Here is a 23,671-nt window from a genome sequence, read left to right on the forward strand (position 1 = left end):
CTTGATTGAATAATAAATACACAAATCTACCTCCACATGGGTCCGCCCAGGGGATACAATTTTTGACTGGGGTAACTACATTGGCACGACACCGGCGGGCGTACCATATTCAATGGATGACGATCTTGGCGAAAAGTATTGCCTAAGCTGCCTGATTTAGAATTCTCCTCAAGAATGATAGGAAAAACGCTCATTGTCAACTTATTAATATAAATATTCTTGTAAGTTAATTTCATTGCTGACACTGCGTTTCGGGGTCATCAACATGTAGTGCCCTCCCCGCCCCAAAAGTCAAACTCCGCCTATGGTCCCTATTTGTCTATTCTTACAGATGCAGTGCAATATAAGAAGAAAAATGTTCCCAGACAACCTTAAAGGCCTTCATATTTAATCACGAAGCAGAATAAGCGATTCTACTGGTCCGTGATGACACGAATACATTTATTTTTCTTTTAATGTGCCTTCCCATCTATGTTGTAGTGCGCTCGCAACCGAGCGCGACACTTAAACACGCATAAATAGAACGTTTTAATACGGAACTCTCAACGCCAGGGGCGTGCTTTTCGTGATCTATCTCCCGATTAAATATTCACAAACGCCGCTCTGATCTATGACGACTACTCTGGCATGAAGGGCTGAACAAATAGTTAAGATAATTGGCAGTGAAATACACAACGGCAAGAATCCACATGGGTGCTCACGAGTGCAAAGTCACGCTCTGAAAATGTAGCGGCCCCTTTCAGTGCTGTTTGTGACCTTTCATGTCACTGATTCTTTTTTAATCAAGTATAAGTCTATCAACGTTAAAGCAAAAGGACCGAGAGCACGTCCAGCTTGCGGGAGGGAGATTGTTTATGGCTTAATTTCTGCTCCGGAGGACATTTTTAATATTTACAAGCAATGTAGAGGACAGCTCCTGTCAAGACAAAACATTCCCGCGTTCATCTGCCACTCCAACGTTACGCCTCGGAGGAAATGATGCTGGAGAAACCATGTAGAGACACAATGACTGCGTTTACATGCACAATGAATCTTATTGTTGACACTCATGGGTAGCTTCATTTTTCCACACTTCTCCGTGAATTTCCAGTTTATTTACGTTCAATTCTAGGCTCAACTTTGTGTCCAAACATTACTTAGTGATTACACTGCTGGCCAAAAGTATTGGCACCCCTGAGATTTTGTCAGATAACAATCTCAACCAGAAAATGATTGCAATTACAAATGCTTTGTGACAAGGACTCACTAAGGATCCAAATGCACGAATGTTCCGTTTAAACAAAAATATTTATTTTCAGTTCATACGGGTTCAAAAAGAGAACGAAAAATCACAGCACTTGCTGGACACCAAAATTCTGAGCAAAGTCAACAAAAAGTCACAGCACTTGCTGGATATCAAAATTCTGAGCAAAGTCAACAAAAAGTCACAGCACTTGCTGGATACCAAAATTCTGAGCAAAGTCAACTAAGTAACAAAAGTGGGCATTTGAACTCAACATAAATCTTAGTCAAGAAAAGGCTTACATGAGCTGGTGACATGGAACATGGCAGGATACAAGACAAACCGGCACTGGGCATGGTTAGCTGCAGGCTATAGACCCTACCCACCGACGTCACAAAATCACCTGATCGCTGTATTGTTCCGCCCCATTGTCCATCATTTTGTGTCTGTATTATCAATGGTCTCAATTGATCGAGCAATTTATAATGCATTTCATGGAAGACCCGGTGCTTTCGGATGCCGTGAACTCACTGGATGCGTTGCATAAAAGGCGTTATGTGGAAAAGCTTCAGTTTATCCATTCGCCAGATCCATATTTGATGCCTAAATCGATGTTTTTCAACCCGCTGTCTTCGCCGTCTTTGCCTGACATCTGCTAGCTACCCTGATATTTACAACTATCTTGTCCACACAAAATCAGCCTATTCTCACGAAAGTTTGAAAAACTTTAAGAGCTTGGAGGCTTATAAATACTTCGTTGCTGGTTGGGTGAAACAGGTCCTCGTCCACGAAAATTCGGCAGGAATCTATCTTGTGCTTGGAAAGGTGAGTTACGAAATTTTCAATTCAAAATCTTTTGTTCTTGCTAACATCCACTGTCAAGTCTAATGTATTTCATGTCATTTGTCAATGGAGCTAGGGCTTTTAATGTTTATATGGTTTAGCGATAGCACTCTCACTACATACATACGTGTATGTTGTCGGCGATTAGCCTAGCAATGATCTTAATTGTGGTTGTCAGCCCAAAACCCTCTAAATATATATTAAATGCATCTTACCAGATATAAAATGACTACTACATAATCTGTGGTAATCGTTTGGAGCCCAGTTTTCTCGTCGAATTGCAGCAGCCCATCTCGCTCTCTCCTCTCCGGGTCTCTCGGAATCCGGTAGAACTTCAAGTCTCTCCGTCTATCTTCTCTGTTATTGCAACCGACCGCCACACACGCCTTCACCATTTTGATTATTAATGTTAACGAGCAGAAAAACACGCCGTAAATAGGAGGAATGTACGTAGCCGTAACAGGTAAACACGATGTGTTGACGGACAATTGGGCGGCAACAGTCAGGAGGGCGGAGTTGTGACGTCACGTGGGTAGGGTCTATATATACAGAGGGTCACAGGTGGACATGATCAGCCTGATTGGCAAGAGCACGAAGTAAAGTCTGCTTAAGGAGGCAAAAGGATCTGACTTGAACCAACCCAAAACATTAACAAGACTTCCGAGACGTGACACTTTGGTGGTAACATCTTCACTGATTTTGCTTGCAATGAAAAAACACAAAAGAGAATGATTATCATTTCACCCAAAACTCCAAAAACTGGCCAGACAAAAGTATTGGCACTTTTAGAAAAATCACAGGTGGTGGCAATCACTAAATCACACTTGCAGCCAGTTAAAATGGATTAAAATTGACTCAACCTCTGTCCTGTGTCCTTGTGTGTACTACATTGAGTATGGAGAAAAGGAAGAAGACCAAAGAACTGTATGAGGACTTGAGAAGCAAAATTGTGAGGAAGCATGGGCAATCTCAAGGTTACAAGTCCATCTCAAAAGACCTGAATGTTCCTGTGTCTACCGTGCGCAGTGTCATCAATAAGTGTAAAGCCCATGGCACTGTGGACAGAAAAGAAAAATTGACGAGAGATTTCAATGAAAGATTGTGCAGATGATTGATAAAGATACTCGACTAACATCCAGACAAGTTCAAGCTGTCCTGCAGTCCTAGGGTACAACAGTGTCAAACCGTACAATCCGTCGGTGTCTAAATGAAAAGGGACTATATGGTAGGATACCCAGGAAGACCCCAATTCAGACCCAGAGACATAAAAAAAGCCAGGCTGGAGTTTGCCAAAACTTACCTCTGAAAGCTAAAAACGTTTTGGAAGAATGTTCTCTGGTCAGATGAGACAAAAGTAGAGCTTTTGGGGAAATGGCATCAACATAGAGGTTACAGGGAAAAAAGTGAGGCCTTCGAAGAAAAGAACATGGTCCCCACAGTCAAACATGGCAGAGGTTCCCTGACATTTTGTGGTTGCTTTGCTACCTCTGGCACTGGACTACTTGACTGTGTGCGTGGCAATGTGAAGTCTGAAGACTACCAACAAATTTTGCGGCATAATGTAGGGCCCAGTGTGAGAAAACTGGGTCTCCCTCAGAGGTCATGGGTCTTCCAACAGGACAATGACCCAAAACACACTTCAAAAAGCAATGGAAAATGGTTGGAGAGAAAGCACTGGAGACTTCTAAAGTGGCCAGCAATTAGTCCAGACCTGAATCCCATAGAACACCTGTGGAGTGATCTGAAAATGGCAGTTTGGAGAAGGCACCCTTCAGATTGTAAGAAACTCATTGATGGATACCGGAAACGGTTATTTGCAGTTATCTTGTCTAAAGGTTGTGCTACCAAGTATTAGGTTGAGGGTGCCAATACTTTTGCCCGGCCCATTTTTGGAGTTTTGTGTAGAATGATAATGATTTAATTTGAAAGGTTTTTTCATTGCAAGCAAAGTAAATGAAGATATTACAACTAAAGCATTTGTAATTGCAATCATTTTCTGGGAGAAATTGAGCATAATCTGACATCTCCATTGAAGCAGCAGGATTCCTGGAACAAGTTGCGTGAAAGTTTGAAGTGTGCTCAAACTGTTAGCTCCTTCTAATTATGGCTAACAACGCCAATAATTACCACAGCATATTCATAACTGTCTATTCAAATTTCAAGTTATTTGCTTTTGATCTTTTTTTGTTTTTTTTGTTTTGGTTTTTCGATTTCCCGATTCCAATTTTAAATTTTTTTTCGAATTAATTCAATGTGATTTATAGAAATAATTATTTATCTATGTTGGTGAATCTTTGTGTGATGTAAAGCACTGAATTGTGTTGAATTGTGCCAATCAAATAATTTGTCTTGCTTTTATTCCCAAGTATTGATGGGATAGGATTCCCATTACCATTATAATTCCTATCATCATCATTTTGAACATGCTTTTTACTCAAGCTTCACTCAAACCTCTTATCTCCCAAGCTGTTATGTTGTCTTCTGTCAAGTTCAGAAATAGACCCTTAGGTAGACATTTGTAAAATTACCCAAAAATAAGGAGAGAAGACACTCAGTTTTCTTGGCCAAGGAGAGCAAGGAGGGACTAGACAGAGAAATGCTAGATTACGCTGTACAGTCACCAAAATTGATCTAAAAAAAACCTCCTTGCTCTTTCTTTTATTAAGGGGTTTGTCCTAACACAGAAGGGTGCCGCCCTAAATGGAGGGGGAAAGCAAGCTGGAGACACCCATGTGATTTTGGTTGACTATGTGTGAGCATGTAGGTGGAACTAACTAAATAAACGTGTGTAAGCAAGGGCACTTAGGTAAAGTGGTCAGAATGACCCAGACACTTCAGTTATGCAACGCTGCGGCCATGGAAGATGTCCTCGAATGGAAGATTGTCCTCGAAAGTCTAGAAGAAAGTCCAGACGTAAGATGCTGAAGATGTCCTAGAAGGTCTAGTTACGCAATGTTGCGGCCATGAAGCAAGGCAGTTGTCACCCCAACCCTTTTTAACACTTTGTAACACTTAAACATTATACTACGGCCTAGTATAGCAAGCAATAATCATTTACTGGTTATATCAAATAAGAAAAAATATGGCAATATGTATTATGTATGTATTAGGTATATATGAGCACAAGCAAATATTCAATCAATCAAGCAAATATTCAATCAACCCTCGATAATTAACTCAACATCTTCCATTGTCGTCATGGCAAGCAACAGTACCTCGACCACTAAGATGAGTGGGATTTCGTATTGTCATTGTTCTGTCAGCTCATTGGTCAGAACGCAGGAGAGGCTTGAAGGGCAGTAAGTAAGGCAGCAAGTATTCGTTGGGTCTCCAAATCGGACGCAATTTTCGATTTTTATGACAATACGGGACGTAGTGCGTCTATTGTAAGCTTAAAGAGCATACAACAGGAGAAAAAAAGTCTTAAATAGCATTATTATGTGAATTAGAATCATTTTGAGACGATTTAGCAAAGCGCAGATGACGAGAAATTAGTCTTTTAATCTGCCGGTTGGCCACGCCTACCATTATAGGGCTCTAGCGTCTCCAACAGGTGGATGACGTCAGCGGGTGACTGGGCTCATCGGTTTTACTATTCAGCCCACTGAGGGGGAATTATTCCGAACGAGGAAAACGCGACGAAGAGAGCCGCAAAATGTCATTGTTTCAGTCTCTTGACTCCAATATTTTTACAGGATATTCTTTTTATCCAAGTATTTTTCCCCAGTTGCTAAATTAATGGCATGGTCATGACAAATAACAGTCTTGTGCTAAATGGAATATGAAATAATAAAAATGCACCTATTCAGGACGACATGGCAAAATTACTCCATAATGGTCAAAACTGTCGACTTCACCTTTACTGTCGCACCTCCCGAACGATATTTTATGACACCTAAATGGGACATATGTCATTTCCCTTCCCCGGCTTCGGAGGATGTAAACAAACCAAGAGGCGTGACAGCTAGCAGACATGCTAACCTGAACCGAGTGATGTTTGAAAGTCTTCGAAGCGGAAAATCACACATAACTAGCCCGGATTATTTAACATGACGACTGGGTTGTCGATTGTCTTTGGGATCGGCAAACCGCCCGGCGTAGAGCAATTTACAGTTCGTTCCCCAGAGTAGGGCAGCTACAGTTGTCGGGCAGCTAACGTGCAGCTAATGTGCATGAGGAGAGCTTTTTATATGCCTATCAATGATCAAACGTAAGTAGACCTTTATTTAAAGAAAGTTTGTAGTGTTTACTTTGTAATCGCTGTATTCATATTTGACATAATACAGAACAAGATGTTTACTCACTGCCTCGTAAGTCCAATGGTCCCACAGTAGTAGGGCTTGTTTTGGTCAATATCCATGGTGAATGGGAACCTTTTGAAACTCCAAAAAGGCGCACACGCCTCTCCCTCATAAAGATTTTTCTGCAGCCGTTTGGCTGGCGTGATGCGAAAAATAAACGTATTAATCCGCAAAATCAGCTTAATCCTTAGTCCTCATACACAACAGTACCACTGTTTAGTGAAGAGGACGCCTTCACCCGTACACGTCACAGCGCCCTCCTCCTCAATGCAAGACCGAAACCGGAAGTCACTCATTTTCATGGCGCGGGATTAAAAAAACTAAATAAATATAGCGATCGCTTCCACACACATCCAAGCGGTCCATATCATTCAGGAGCATAAAATACCGCGTGTGTTATGAAATAAACATGCTTTTTCGTGTTACATGCACTTTAATACGGGATGCATACATTTGTACGGGACAGTTGGCAACCCAAGTTACATTACTTAGCAATTTTGCTACATTTAGCGTTTAGCTTTGGATTGTTTTCAGCAAAGAGGTGCAAATGGGAAATACAGTAATGAAAAAAAAATCCACTAAGGTTACATAAATAACTTGAATTTCAACAAATAAAAATGAAATTGAAATGAAAATCAACCAATTAAATCAACCCGGTTCCTTGTATGATATTGACATACTTGGCCAACAAAGCTGAATTTCTGATTCTAATTCTGATCAGAAGGAAAGTTGGCTTCAGAGCTTTGCTGCAGCTGGGGCTCATTACTGTCACATTTTGTCTTTGGGGCGCTTGGGTTGTCATCCTCAATGACTTGTGCCCAGGCTTTGCTCACTCTCGGCAACTCAAAAATAACTGTTCGTCTTCTTTAGTCGGCGGCGTGACAGCTTGTCTGCTAATACTTTTGCAGGCTTGAGCTTTATTCACTGGAAAGTCAGTGGTTCCTATCCCTCAAGGTACCACACACTTCGACCTGTCCCATCGGGCTTATTACTGGACTCCGATGTAACTACGCATTTTTTGAAAGGCCCAAAAGGTGAAAGTATGTTCTCAAGTTGTAAAAGTCAAATGTCATAGGTGCGAAAAGTAGTATCTTAAGGGCAATACTGACTTCTGCCTGCTGGGAGGTAGGAAATTTCCCACTTGATATATAATGTTTTAGTTTCCTGAAACCCAGCAATAATACCCTTAAGTGCCTGGATGTCTACCATCCATGAGGGTACAGCAAAAATTCAATGAGTAGTGAAAAAGTACATATTGTACCACTCTCTGAGAACTATTCCTTACCTTATGGCCCAATAACTTGTACTCTCATTGATGTGATTTCATTAAAATACCCCACAGCTTTAGAATCATAGCTTACTTTTCTGAAACATCACGAAACTGTCCATTTTTATGCACTGTTGCGCTTCAATTTCAGACAGCAACTCACAATAACTCTTTTCCATTTGTAGCTGCCGACCAAGTCATATCTAATATACAGTGGGGCAAATAAGTATTTAGTCAACCACTAATTGTGCAAGTTCTCCCACTTGAAAATATTAGAGAGGCCTGTAATTGTCAACATGGGTAAACCTCAACCATGAGAGACAGAATGTGGGAAAAAAAAACAGAAAATCACAGTGTTTGATTTTTAAAGAAATTATTTGGAAATCATGGTGGGAAAAAAAGTATTTGGTAAATACCAAAAGTTCATCTCATTATTTTGTTATGTACCCTTTGTTGGCAATAACGGAGGCCAAACGTTTTCTGTAACTCTTCACAAGCTTTTCACACACTGTTGCTGGTATTTTGGCCATTCCTCCATGCAGATCTCCTCTAGAGCAATGATGTTTTGGGGCTGTCGTTGGGCAACACAGGCTTTCAACTCCCTCCACAGATTTTCTGTGGGGTTGAGATCTGGAGACTGGCTAGGCCACTCCAGGACCTTGAAATGCTTTTTACGAAGCCACTCCTTTGTTGCCCTGGCTGTGTGTTTGGGATCATTGTCATGCTGAAAGACCCAGCCACGTCTCATCTTCAATGCCCTTGCTGATGGAAGGAGATTTTCACTCAAAATCTCTCGATACACGGCCCCATTCATTCTTTCCTTGTCACAGATCAGTCGTCTTGGTCCCTTTGCAGAAAAACAGACCCAAAGCATGATGTTTCCACCCCCATGCTTCACAGTTGGTATGGTGTTCTTTGGATGCAATTCAGTATTCTTTCTCATCCAAACATGAGAACCTGTATTTCTACCAAAAACTTCTATTTTGGTTTCATCTGACCATAACACATTCTCCCAATCCTCTTCTGGTTCATCCAAATGCTCTCTAGCAAACCGCAGACGGGCCTGGAAGTGTACTTTCTTCAGCAGGGGGACACGTCTGGCAGTGCAGGATTTGAGTCCCTGGCGGCGCATTGTGTTACTGATAGTAGCCTTTGTTACTGTGGTCCCAGCTCTCTGTAGGTCATTCACTAGGTCCCCACGTGCGGTTCTGTGATTTTTGCTCACTGTTCTTGTTATCATTTTGACACCACGGGGTGAGATCTTGCATGGAGCCCCAGATCGAGGGAGATTATCAGTGGTCTTGTATGTCTTCCATTTTCTAATAATTGCTCCCACAGTTGATTTCTTTACATCAAGCGTTTTACCTATTGCAGATTCAGTCTTCCCAGCCTGATGCAGGTCTACAAGTTTGTCTTTGATGTCCTTCGACAGCTCTTTGGTCTTGGCCATAGTAGGGTTTGGAGTGTGACTGACTGAGGTTGTGGACAGGTGTCTTTCATACCGATAATGAGTTAAAACAGGTGCCATTACCTCGTTTGCTCCCAGAAAGTATAAATATGTTATATTTTTAAATGCTTCATTGTCCCAAAAACGTATTTATACGTCTTTTGCGTTTTTTTTTTTTTTTTTTTTTTACAAGAAGAATCTATAGCTTGCGGTCTATCTGAGAAACAAAAAACAAGGCAATAAAACTGGCCACTGGAGGGCAGTAGTGCATTTTGTAAATACCAGCAACCCGATTCAACAGCAATGAATGGCTGGGCAGCATGGTCGGAGCGCTGGCGGCAGTATGCCAGGAGGCGGACAACCGAACAAAACAACCGAGACGACGACGGAGCAAAACGACTGAGACCACGGTGCAGCGGGCTCGCCAAGCAGACCCCGCAAAGATTAAAAAATAATCCATCTTTGTGAGACAGACAACGATGAGGGAAAAGTTTACACAGCAGACGCGGCGACAACGGCCTCATCTTGGCGACAACAGGCGTCATCTCTCAGTAGTCACGTGTAAACAAATTGTTACTTTGCAATCAAAAGCTCTATTTGTCTTGTTCATTCATCACATGATATTTTGTAAAAGGAAAACATTATTCAGATGTTTGGGATGTAACTAATGCAAAAAATAACTGTTAAAGTTAAAGTTATGTTTGAAATGTATGCGTTTACAAAAAGCTCATTTTCTCCGTTTTTTCATCAGAAATTGGAAATTTGCTCAAATTCTATTTTCTAATGCTGATTTCTAAAGAATGGAAAAAGATATGAACTTACTTTTTTCTGCTGAAAGAAGAGAGTCTAATCTTTCTTTTGGTGGGTTCCATGTTTATATAGTAATAGAACAGAAATTTCTGTGGGCCTTGCAAAATCCGTCAAAATACAGAAAAACTACCGGGAGCGAAGGGCCTTGCTCTGGTGAAAATGGCTGGGAGTGAATGAGTTAATACAGTTAACGAGTGGAGCCTTGTTAGGCCTCGGTAGAAGAAGTTAGACCTCTTTGACAGCCAGAAATTTTGCTTGTTTGTAGGTGACCAAATACTTATTTTCCACTCTAATTTGGAAATAAATTCTTTAAAAATCAATGTGATTTTCTGTTTTTTTTGCCCTCATTCTGTCTCTCATGGTTGAGGTTTACCCATGTTGACAATTACAGGCCTCTCTAATCTTTTCAAGTAGGAGAACTTGCACAATTGGTGATTGACTAAATACTTATTCGCCCCACTGTAGGTAGAGGTCTAAAATTTCAATTATAGATGCATTTTCACTCATGGAGACATAATCTAAAAAAAATACAGAAATCACATAGTATGATCTTTAGAATAATCCTAAGTATTTGTACCCATGGGAAAATCAGCAATAATTATGACACTCACAGAGTTTAAAAAAAAAAAAATCCACTTTCGCCCCATGAGTAAACATCCACTAACCACCTCTATGAGCTCATTATTGTCACCTGTGCACTCCACAGTCAGTCATAATCCAATTGCTACCATGGGCAAGACCAGAGAGTTTATGAAGGAAACAAGAGAGCTTTGAAAGGCACCAGAGAAAAAATGTTGAGCTCCACAAAGCTGGAAAAGGCTATAAGACAATTGGAAAGCATAATCTACCTTGGACTGGGGCTCCATGTAAAATCTCTCCTCTTGGGGCATCACTCATGATGAGAAAAGAGGGCTCAGCCTAGAACTACATGACAATGACCTGAAGAGAGCTGGATGCACAGTTTCAAAGGCTCCTGTCAGTAGAACACTACGGTGCAATGGTTTAAAATCATGCATTGCTCAGTAGGTTCCTCTGTTGAAGCAAGTACATGTGAAGGCCCGTCTGAAGTTTACCAGAGACCATCTATGAGAAAGTCATGTGGTCAGATGAGAGCAAAGTAGAACTTTTTGGTCCTTTAATTTACTTTACTCGTCGAATGTCGAGGAAAAATAAGGATGAGTACAACCCCAAGAACACCATCCTCACTGTGCAGTATGGGGGTGGAAACCTCATGCTTTGGGGCTGCTTTTCGGCAAAGGAGACTTTACGACTGCTTTGTATAAAGCAGAGGATGAATGGTGAAATGTATCATCAGATTTTGAGGCACAACCTCCATCCTTCAGTCAGAGACTTGAAGATGAGTCGTGGCTAGATCTTTCAACATGACATTGATCCGAAGCACACAGCCTAGCTGACCAAGGAGTGGCTGCGTAATAAGCATATCAAGGCTCTGGAGTGGCCTAGCCAGACTCCGGACCTCAATCTGTAGAAAATCTTTGGATGGAGCTGATTCTTCATGTTTCTCAACGACAGCCCCGAAACATGACAGATCTAGAGAATATTTGTGTGGAGGAATGGGCCAAAATCCCAGTTTCCATATGTAAAGACCTGGTAAAGAACTACAGAGAGCGTCTGATCTCTGTAATTGCAAACAAAGGCTTCTACACTAAGTATTAGCACTGATTTTCTCAGGGGTACAAATACTTATTAACCCCAGTAAATTACAAATAAATTAGTGAAAAATCATACAATTTGAGTTTTAGATTATGTTATGTTATTTAGATTATGTCTCAATACGTAGAAATGCATCCATGATTGAAATTTGAAAAAAAAGTGGGTGAAGTTGCAAAATTACAAGGGGTTCAAATACTTATGGTCCTTACTGTATGTTTTTTGATAGTTATTTTGAGATTTAGGGGGTGATTAGGGGTACTTAAAGGATTCATCCCGATTCCCGCGGAAATTTGTGTTAGGTCGCCAGCGTAGGAACGGAACTCGTTCGTAACCCAGGGACTAACTGAATAACAATTATTTAGTGAAAAACTGCAATTAAAGCGCATTTCTGATTTTTTAGCTAAACCAAGTGACCCTGGATCAAAAAGTGTCTCTGAGCACAAAGAGTGTCCTTCTACTGCTTCAGGCAATGTAAGACACGTGCAACCAGGACAGCAGACATTCTTGGGAGTAAATTAAATGAAGAGGCATTGTCTGGGATTATTTATAGATCCGTACATGACAGCCGAGCAGGGATTTCTGCCCTCCTTCCATGATAACGAGATGCATTAAAAGGTGGCAGATATGATGCCCCATCTCCCCGAATGATAAATAAATCAACCTATTCTCTGACAGACTCTCAGCGGGAAAAGAAGTTTAAACACAAGGCAGAGAGCATGAAAATGTCAAGGCCAATAAGCGGATTCTGACCCGGATAATGCGACAGCTGCGCCCAACGACGCGGCGAATTAACAAGAGACGAGATGACCCAAAAAAATACGGTTGAAATGTCTCAAGTAGAACAAAATGTACTCGTGTACAGGTAAAAAAAACTAGGTTTTGGCTCAGCTTTACGCACGTTCAACTTTCTTTTAAATTCAGTTGAATTGGAGAAAGGCAACAATGTGGAATAGTTGGCACGTCTACTTCCTGCCATATTCCGTAAGCTTCCATTTTCATGGTAATTTCACACTATTCAACTCTCGATGGTCGTCAATGCGAGTGTGAATGGTTGTTTGTCTATCTTTTGCTGCCCTGCAACGGCCTAGCGACCAGCCCAGGTTGTATCGCGCTTGGCGCGGGTTAACCGAGCAGCTAATCAGAAAAAGCGAAACAAAAAAATGAATGGATAAATGGAAGCATCCATTAGAGCGATTGAAAGAAGGTCTGCTTAATGACTCCATTGAGGGTCTTTTGGATGAATAAGGACACGTGTCCGCAAGCTGGCCTCCCGCAAATGGGCAACATTTGAAAAAAGCCTTGGTTTCCGATGTTTTGTTCGTAAAAGAAATGAAAATCCAGCTGTAATTTCATTCAGGGTGAAGGACCAGAGAATCCACTCGAATATTGTGAGCGTAGAGCTATACATGGTGATCACCCAGGGAGGAAGTCATCAAGTTCTCAATGGTTTCCATTTGGCGTCTACAAAAAGCTTGGCGAAATAAGATGCAGAATGAAATTTCCCTCCCGCGGCTTTGATTGATTTGCTGATTTGAAACGTCGCCTTGAAGGCTTTTGATAAATGTTTGTGCCTGCCACCACAATTAAATCTCCAACTGGGTGCCACCCCTTCTTATCTGGTGTATTCATTTGTCTGCATTTTTCCACTTGTCCTTTAAGATCCCAAATGTGTTGCCCGCTGTTATTCATTTTGTTTGCTTCGTGTCGTCAAACTTTTAGACATGTTGTGTTCCCGACAATCTGCAAGGATAAAATTAGTGTTTGATTGTAGCTTTGCATATAATGCAAACGCTGCAATCTATAATACAGTGGTACCTCTACATATGAAGTTAATTCGTTCTAGGACCTTGTTTGTAAGTCGAAATGGTTGTATGTCGAGCAGGATTTTCCCATAAAAATACATTATAATCCCATTAATTCATTCCACAGCCCAAAAACGTACACTAAATCATTAATAAATACTACTGGTACTATTACAAATGGCAATTACATACAGCAAAACAAATTAATTATAAATAAAAATTGGAATAATAATATAATAATAATAATTCCCTTAATAGTGAAACGAATTGGGTTCTAATATGGCGGACGTTTTGGCCAGTGGCGGACTTGGCAATTTTGGGGCCTAAGGCGAACATATCCGGGGGCCCTCTTCATGGGTCAGGGGTTGAAAAGGTGAAAAGGGTGTGGAGGAAATATACACTAAGGCTGTCCTAAACGACAAATTTTCTCCGGATTAGTCAGCCGACTAGTTTTACAATTAGTCGACTAATCTAATAATTTAATAATAATAATTAATAATATATATATATTTTTTTTTACTAATTTTGCAATGAAACTTTTGTTGACGCTTATTCATTCACAAAACCATTTTGAAACACTTAAATTCATTCATTCAATTAAAGTACAAATAATCATGTAAACAACAATAATTAATCTCAAATAAACAATGAGGTTAAACGCTGATAGCATTTATTAGTGCAAAAGAATGGAAAGTAAACAGATTCAGAACAGTGACTTTGCCTTTCCAACATTATTCAAAACATTTCTTAAAAAAAAATCTAGCATTATTATTATTATAGTATACTACTATATATAATAGTAGTATAATAATTATAATAATTATTCATTGCCAATCATATTTGTCATAAAGAGTGTCATTTGAAAGCTATTCTTAGTGTAGAATCTATATTCTGTAGTATTTACTCAACATATTATATTAATTCTGAAGTATGTGGGATTAACTCCTGAAATCGTTATTTATATGACGAACATGACATGCTTTTATTTTGAAATGTTCACTGGAGGTACGTTCGCTAAACCACTAACCGAAAGCTTTACACTCCGTAAAACACATTCTTCGTCATTTCTCGTGGTGTCACTAATAGAATTTTTTTTTTTTTTTCGTTAGCAAATGCTGTTAACCAGCTGTTGAGTGTTATTGTATGACTGATTGGAACTGTACTGCATTGTTTTGCCACAGGGTGTGCTGTCGTGTAATTTATGTTCGGTGTGAAGAAGAAGAAGAAAGTTAAGAGGCATTAGCGGCCTGTTCTCAACTTCTCCCTCACAGCTCTTTGGCTCTCATGGAGAGCACGTTCGCTCATGTGTTCGAAATAAATGATAGCCGACGTGCAAAGTAGCAAGTAAGCTGTAAAAATAGCGAGCTTAGTGGTGTGAAAAACGCGGGAGAGCTAAGTGAAGCTAACGAACAGCTAAGCGATGCTAAACGGAGCTAAGCGAAGCTAAATGGCGCTAAATGAAGCTAAGCGACTGATACCCAGTCCATCGTCGTGGAACAGTCCATTGTAGTGCGTGTGTGTGGGGGAGGGATAATATAAATGCAGCATTCAAATGGCTTTCTTTTTTGTTTTGTTATTTGTTTGTTTGGTATCCTGATATAATTATACATGACGAATAGTTGGGAGTGCTGCTGGCTCCAGTGGCCCAAGCCCTTGCTTGTTGGGGCAAGGGCAGCTGGTTGTGGGCCCCCTACTGGTTGGGGGCCTAGGGCGATCGCCTACTTCGCCTGAATAGTAGATCCGCCTATGGTTTTGGCGAACGGTGGTTGGAAGAGGACCATGGAGATGTATTATTTAGACAGTTCATGGATGCGCATCCCACGCTCATATTTTTCTATAATTTGCATATTCATTTCAAAAGTAAGCGTCACTTTTTTCCTTTTTTCTACTAGTGTGACTTGTCCCTGTGATTGCCCATTAATTTCACCTGTTGTGCCTGCTCCTAGTGTATCCTCTAATCTGCATCCTCCTGTGCTCACCTGTTCCTCGTTGTGTCGTTACCCCTTGTCTATGTGTGTATATAAGCTCCCAGTTTCTTTTCACGTCATTGCGTCATTTTCAGTTTGCATGTCCACGTTCATGACAGCGTTTTCCCCAGTTCCTCGTCCTGCTTCTAAGTAAGTTGATTTGTTAGCCTGACTTTTGTTTGTTAAAATGAATGAATGAATGAAAGATTTTTTGGATTCCCGTCATTTTGTTGGTATTTTGTTTTTTGTTGGCAATAATTAAAACATTATTGCACCGCCCTTTTTGCCTCGCTTCCCTTTTCCTGCGTTTGGGTCCACACACCACCTGCCTGCCCGTTTCCTGACACTGTACCAACTTTTTTGAAACCTGTGTTGATTTCTCACACAAGAAAATCCGCCGTACGTTCGTTTGCTGTGCTGTTATGTCATCGTTTTTCGAGCATGTCGTCGGATGTAGAAACAAATGGCGAGTCAAAATTTTACGTCGGATTTCGAAAAGATCGTGTGTCGAAGCGATCGTACGTGGAGGTACCACTGTATTCCTAGTTTTGTCAATGGTGTTTCTTCGGCGCGACGCACGGCCAAAACCGGTAAACCGACCGACACCATGGGGATCTGAGTCACCTGATTTTGAGAATCTGCTGATACAGAGTCCCGATCCGATACAGGAAAAAAAGTTTTTTTGTTAAAAAGTTCCAAACTTATTACTGTCCCACCGAGCTGCCTTCATAATCCACTCACGCTTTGATGCTCACGCTGCTGAGAACAGCCTCTTAAATACACAATGAGTTGCTGCAGCACACTTATGCAAGTTTAGCGATGATTGACACATATGTGTCTTTGGCTACGTCTACACTAGGATGAATACTGGCCTTAAAGTTGCCTACGACAGGACAAAAAAAAGTCTTAAATAGCATTGTTATGTGAATTAGAATCATGTTTTGAGACGATTCGACTATATAAAACAATTTGGCAAAGCGCGGATGACGAGAAATTAGTTTTTTAATCTGTCATTTAGCCACGCCTACCATTATAGGGCTCTAGCGTCCCCAATAGGAGGATGGCGTCGGCAGGGTCACGGTTTCATCTGATTTAGAATCCAGCCCATTGAGGGGGAATTATTCAGAACGAGGAAAATGCGACGAAGAGAGCCGCAAAATGGCATTGTTTCGTTCTCTCTACTCCAATATTTTTACAGCATATTCTTTTTATCGAATTTTTTTTTTTTCCCCAATTGCAAAATAAATTGTATGGTCATGACAAATAACAGTCTTGTGCTAAATGGAATATGACATATTAAAAAAGCATTTATTCAGAACGACATGACAAAATTACTCCGTAATGGCCAAAACTGCCAACTTCACCTTTACTGTCGCACCTCCCGAATGATATTTTATGCCACCGGAATTAGTCCGGCTTTTGTCATTTCCCTGCCTCGACTTCGGAGAGCATAAACAAACCAGGAGGCGTGACAGCTAGCCGACATGCAAACCCAAACAGAGTTATGTTTCAAAGTCTATACTCGGCTTTTGAAGCAAAAAACTCACTCAAAACTACCCGGGATCATGTCACGCGGCGGCGGGGTTGTCGATTGTCTTCGCCGATCGTCAACCTGCCCGGTGGCGAGCAAGTTACAGCTCGTCCCCTGCTACGGGAGGAGAGCATGTTTGCTGGGAAGCAGCTAGAGAATTACCGCCGGACAAACTGGCCGACGTCGGAGGAGCGCATAGCTGCCATATGGTCAACACGAATATGGTGTAAATTAATGCTTAACTACACAGCGAAGAACAGTGAGAGAGCGGCGTGCTGTTGTTGTGCAGCTAACATGGCAGGATGTGTCTGAGGAGACTTTTATACATATCCCTCAATGATCAAACGTAAGTAAATAGTCCTTTTTTTGAACAAAGTTTGTAGTGTTTACTTTGTAATCGCTGTATCCGTGGCCATTTTTGACGAAAAATTGCAATTTCTGATCGGGTGGAAAATTTGACAGAACACCGGGCACACGAAGAGGGCAATAAGCTGAGTATAGCGCTCTCCTGGCAGGGGGATGAGCGACAACCTGCCGGTCGTCGGCTGAGTAACATTCTCGGTGGACAAGGAGCATGTCAGCCACAAAATGCAAGCCACCTCCATATTAAAACATGTGCCGTGATCCCAGCATTTGACATAATACAAAACACTCCCTTCCTCGTCCAATGGTCCCACACAGTTGTTGCACACTTGTTATGGCCGATCTTGGTGCAGCTACAAAAGCCTGCAGCCGTTTGGCAGGCGTGATGTGAAAAATAAACGAATTAATCCGCAAAATCAGCTGAATCCGCAGTCCATCTGCATGCTATAAAGCAATGCTGTATTATGAGACACTGACCAGGGTGACGTCATATTCGCATTTGTCCTTAATCCAGGAAGTCACTCATATTCATGGCGCGGGATTAAAAAACATTTAATATATAAATCGATCGCTTTCACACACATCCAAGCGGTCCATTTCATTCAGGAGCATAAAATACCGCGTGAAATAAAAAATAAACATGTTTTTTGCTATCATAGGTCCTTTAACACCAGTGTCGTTTTCGTCAACGATGACAATAACTAAAATATTACATCAACGAACACTTTTTTCATGACGAAGACGTCACAATGACGCGCTGAAAACGTGTCTTGGGAGACTAAAACATAACATCTGATGACACGAGAAGTTCACAAGGTGTGATATTTTCTAATTGTATGTGTCGTTAGCACGCATTTAGCAGTGTTTGGTTGTGTCACTCATGTGATGTGCTGACCCCCCCGCCCTCGTCCCACACACAGGCTTAAGCATGTGCTCATTCCAGGTTCCTTTTGTGAAACGTGTCAGGTGCTGCTTGGTAAGTTTTGTTTTCTCATCTTGGCTATACCATGTTGCTTTAGCCTTTAAAGGTCTGGCCTGAGTGATCAGCACACACTAAACCAGTGCTTCTCAATTATTTTCTGTTACGCCCCCCCAAGGAAGACGTAAATGTTTCGCGCCCCCCCAAACTCTCTGCCACCACTGTAAATAATATCATTTGTCTATAAAATTACTATTATAAATACGCATCTGCCTAACATTGTGTCCTTTTTTTTCCTAATGACGAAAAAAAGTAACAGATCAACTTATAATAAAGTAGAACTTTATTAACATTGTTTTGTTTGTAACAGAGAAGACGACGCGCATCAATTTGCCTGAATTAGAAAAAAAAGTCCCATCCAAACTAAAAAATACACTCGTTACATTTTTGACCATTTGATAAAGAAAAATAAAATGTAATAAAATCAGTAAATAATAACAAATTAAAATTGATTAGAAACATTCACTCATGAGGACAATATGCCAAAAAATTTGATCGGAAAAACAAAACTGAATAAAAGAAAAAGAAAAAAAAAAAGTGTCCTTGGACAGAAGGACAGTTTTTATTTTTGTACCTCCTTTGCAATGGTGTGGAGTTATCTTGCAATGAGCATGCTAACGATGCTAATTGGTTTACTGATATTACACTGACAAAACAGGACGATTGTTGGAAATATTCGGCCGTTTTCGCTGAAAAACAATCAAGCTTATCAATGAGATTGGGGTCTAATGTCTTTAAGTGGCGTCTTAATTGTTTTGGCTTCTGGCTGTCCGCTATAATTATTTTTAGACACAGTAAACAGTGGTCTTTCCTCATTACCCACTGTATTAAAAGTCAAAGCTAAAAGGCAAACGGCACGAAAAAAGCGCATTCCCGGCGGCCGAGGTAGAACCGTAGGTGAGGGCGGTCGTCGTGACGATCCCAAGCCAAAAATGGCACTTCTCGGGCGGCGACGTGAGAACCGGCCGGACAAGACAGTGGGTCGCTGCGTGAGTCCGGTCGGAAAACGGCTTTCGAAAACGGCGGCGGCGCACTGCTCTTCATATCTGTTTTCTGTGTGTTCTGAGTGCTCTTCCTTAGTTCAAAAATACTGCGCGCACTCTGAAAATGAGAGCGCCACTGCCACCCACTGAGTGGATGTGCAAGTACACTTTATTCCAGTACGGCAAAAAAAAAAAAAAAAAAAAAAGCATGTTCCCCGAGGTCACATGCGCCCCCCCGGCATCGCTCTGCGCCCCCCCAGGGGGGCGCGCCCCACTATTTGAGAAGTACTGCACTAAACCAACTTGTAGCGTTAGCATAGCGTTCGCGTTAGCATTAGCATTTAGCGTGGTGACTCTGTGAGTCTTCTTAAACTCTTTGAAAACATTTTACATATAGTTTGCGGCGTCTAGGTGAGTTTAATTAATTGCAAATAATGTGCTGTTTTCCTGCTGAGTGTGTATCATCATCATGAAAATGGTGATGTCCTTGCAGACTCTACAGTTATGTGCTCATCTGTCATGTTCATTTAAAATTGTTGGAAACCTTTTATTTATTTGTTCATGGCCTTAAACCTTTGAAGTTTATAAACGAAAACATTTTGAGAACTGTCGACTAAAACTAGACGAAGACGAACACATTTTACAATGACTAAAATATGACTAAGACTAATTAGTACTTTCGTTCAAAGACTAAGATGAAAATTAAAAATGGCTGCCAAAAACAACACTGCTTAAGTAACACCCATGCGACCCACTGTACTTGATCATATCTTACCATGTCCTGTGGCAGGGAAGGCTTTCCATGTTCAGGGTCTCCTTAACGGACATCACATCAGCAGGGATGACAGGAAAGATTTCAGAGTAGAGGACTTCTTCGTCACTGTGTAATAGAGAAAGCGAATGGAGTTGGGTATCATCAGATCAGACATTGAGCGCTGCTTGACACTATCTGCATCTGAGGTGTAACAGATAATCAGTTTTTATGATCACATGATTAAATGAAGCTCCAACAACTGGTGTGACAAACAATTGCTGTTAGCATGAAAGAACAGGAGGGGCTGGGACGAAGTACCGACTGTATGTCCTACCATTCTCGTGACGACCATGGCTTTGGTATTACAACCTGTGGCTGGAAAAGCAAAGTGCGGAGAGTCTGTCGCTCAGAGGCATGAGTAAAAAGGGTGATCGATCAATGCTGACAGCCATTGTCTCCCATTTCCTCTTTTTGTCGTTCTATGTTTGTCGTTTGCCAAGTTATTATGATTTAATGACAAATATATTTATTCCACATCTGCGTACACTGTAATCTGTATTTTTATATTAGCCTTATTAAATGTCTTGTTTTACTCTGTACAATGACAATTTAAGCTTTTTATTCTATTCTATTCTATTCTATTCTATTCTATTCTATTCTATTGATGGTGGCGCAGGTGATTCAGAAGGTCACCCACTGTTTGAAAGAACGGGAGTTCGATTCCAGCTCCCACCTGTGCCCATTGTCGTTGTATCTTTGGGCAAGATACTTCACCCTATTTGTCTGTGTGAAAGGAGTGTGAGAACGACTGCTGTGATGGTGGTCGGAAGGGGTGATGGTGCGGACTGGCTGCCTCACTTCTGTCAGAATGCCCCAGGGCAGCTGTGGCTACAGTAGTGGCTTACCACCATTGACTGTGGAGTGAAAGAATAATGCAATCTAAAGCACTTTGAGTGTCCAAAAAAAGTTATCATTAGCGTTATCATTGTCTCATGGTCTCTGGTTGGTGCGATGACTGGATGCTACCAGCCATAGACTCAGCCTGCCAACATGGGTCTTGGAACATTGACTGAACAAGTGTTTGCATAGGAAGAGGTGTGAAGTCGTTCTGAGTCTTCCGACCCCTACCATGGCGCCCCTGCAGCCTACTGTTTAAGACACCTGCCGCAGAGGAGGAAGTGCCAGAGTGGAGTGACATTGTCACTATTGAGGGTGGGGGGGGGGCGCCTTAAAAGGGGTGGCAACAGAGCTGGAGCGATGTTGTCACCGTTTGGAGGCGACCGCCATAGGAGGGCGCCGAAGCCAGAGTTGGAGCGACGTCGTCTCCGTCGGGAAGACCAGCAGCAGTAGTGTCATCATAGTGGCGGGATGGGGACCTAAAGGTGAGGTGCCAGAATGAGTACAGTGGTCTCTGGTTGCTGGGGTGACTTGATGCCACAAGCCATAGCCTCAGCCTGCCACTGTGGGTCTTGGAACATTGACTGGACAAGTGTTTGCATAGGAAGAGGTGTGAAGTCGCTCCGAGTCTTCCGACCCCTATCTGGGGCCTCCTGCAGACTACCGTCCAAGACGCCTGCCGCAGAAGAGGCGGTGCCAGAGCTGGAGCGACGTTGTCACCGTTTGGAGGAGCCCGCCATAGAAGGTGCAGCGCCAAAGCCAGAGTGGGAGTGGCGTGGTCTCCGTCGGGAAGACCAGCAGCAGGAGTGTCGTCATCATGGTGAAGAGCAGAAGCGATGTCGATGACATCAGGAAGTCCAGCAGCTGAAACATTATCATTGTGAAGAAGAGTCGGAGCGACGCCATCATGGCGAAGACCAGGATCGGTTGCGATGTTGTCGCAGTGAGGACAAAGAGCAGGAGCCTCAGCCTGCCACCATGGGTCTTGGAACGTTGACTGGACAAGTGTGTGCATAGGAAGAGTTGTGAAGTCGTTCCGACCCTTACCTGGGTGCCCCTGCAGAGTATCGTCTAAGACGCCTGCCGCAGAAGAGGTGGCGCCAGAGTTGGACTGACATTGTCGCTATCGAGGGGTCGCACGCCTTAGAAGGGACTGCACCAGAGCTGGAGCGACGTTGTCACCGTTTGGAGGACCCTGCCATAGAAGGTGCAGCGCCAAAGCCAGAGTGGGAGTGGCGTGGTCTCCGTCGGGAAGACCAGCAGCAGGAGTGTCGTCATCATGGCAAAGAGCAGGAGCAATGTTGATGACGTCAGGAAGACCAGCAGCTGAAGCGTTATCTTTGTGGAGAAAAGTGGGAGCGACGTCAGCGTACCGAAGACCAGGATCTGTTGCGATGTTGTCGCAGTGAAGACAAAGAGCAGAAGCCTCAGCCTGCCACCATGGGTCTTGGAACATTGGCTGGAAAAGTGTTTGCATAGGAAGAAGTGTGAAGCGTTTCAGAGTCTTCCGACCCCTACCAGGGTGCCCCTGCAGAGTACCGTCTAAGACGCCTGCCGCAGAAGAGGTAGCGCCAGAGTCAGAGCGACATTGTCGCCATCGGGGGGGCGCCTGACTTAGAGGGGGTAGCACCAGAGCTGGAGCGACTTTGTCACTGTTAGGAGGCACCTGCCATAGAAGGTGCGGCGCCAGAGCCAGAGTGGGAGTGACGTGGTCTCCGTCGGAAAGACCAGCAGCTGAAGCGTTATCTCTGTGGAGAAGAGTGGGAGCGACGTCATCATGGTGAAGACCAGGAGTGGTTGTGATGTCGCCGTGAAGACCAAGAGTAGGAGCGATGTCGTCGCAGGAGTAGAAACGACGTCGTAGCCGGTTAGCCCTCACCAATGCAGTAGCGGCGTCGGAGCAGAAGCGTTGTAGTTACCGGGTGGCACCCGACAGAGCAGGGCGGTACTGGAGCCCGATAGGGACTTGACGGCGAGAAGCCAAGAAGGGGACCTGACGATGAGGAGCCAGAATGGGGAAAGTGGTCTCTGGGGCGACTGGATGCCACCAGCCATAGCCTCAGCCTGACACCGCTGGTCTTGGAACGTTGACTGGACAAGTGTTTGCACAGAAAGAGGTGTGAAGTCGCTCTGATTCTTCCGACCCCTACCTGGGCGCCCCTGCCGACCACCACGTGGGGTCCCGTATAAATGGCCAACCTGGAGCCCGTGTAAGGGTCCCCCAGGGTGCAAGGGAACGTGGAGGCGGGACAAAAAGAAATGGAGGGCAGGAAATCGTAATCGGAGTCTGAGTCGCAAAGGAGATTGACCAGATAAGGGCCGTCTTCACATTCCGAAAACTCTGAATCCATAAAAATGTGTAACCAAGTGACAAAAATAGTGATAAGAGCATAAGCGGGCAGGCAGGCTAAAAACAGGCAATAGGCTGAACACGCTGACACCGTTTGTTTCCTACTCTGAGTCGCTTTTGTTTATACAGATCAGCTCTAAACAAAAAAAGGCCGAAAACAGTAGTAGGCAAATTATCCTTCCCGTATTCATTCGATTTATCTCCTTCTCTCTCCGTCGTCAAACATAACATAGTCAAAAAACCTTGAGGTTTAATTTCTTCATGCGTCCCATCGTATCCCGTCGAAAAAAGTGACAGCGCTTATCCACTCCGACAGTAAGAAGCTTAAAGGGATATTATTATTTTTTTGGTGGGGAAACTCTTGTGGCAAACGCTAAAAAGTCAACAAAGACAAACAAAACAACATAAACTGTCAGTAAGCGCGTCTGACAGGCAGGCGCTCTTTGAAACGTCAATACCGCTAATAGACCGTGTCAGCGTG

General features: G+C 42.6%; 1 protein-coding gene across 1 annotated transcript in view; it reads right to left on the reverse strand.

Annotated features, from left to right (window-relative positions):
• Positions 1-23,671, reverse strand: part of LOC130914549 (myomesin-3-like) — a 193,708-nt gene that overhangs the window by 142,205 nt on the left and 27,832 nt on the right. The window contains exon 3 of the mRNA XM_057833824.1: positions 19,965-20,069. Within this exon, the coding sequence (XP_057689807.1) occupies positions 19,965-20,069 (105 nt within the window). The remainder of the gene's footprint in view (positions 1-19,964; positions 20,070-23,671) is intronic.

Source organism: Corythoichthys intestinalis, chromosome 4, assembly GCF_030265065.1.
Source record: "Corythoichthys intestinalis isolate RoL2023-P3 chromosome 4, ASM3026506v1, whole genome shotgun sequence".
Taxonomy (NCBI): Eukaryota; Metazoa; Chordata; class Actinopteri; order Syngnathiformes; family Syngnathidae; genus Corythoichthys; species Corythoichthys intestinalis.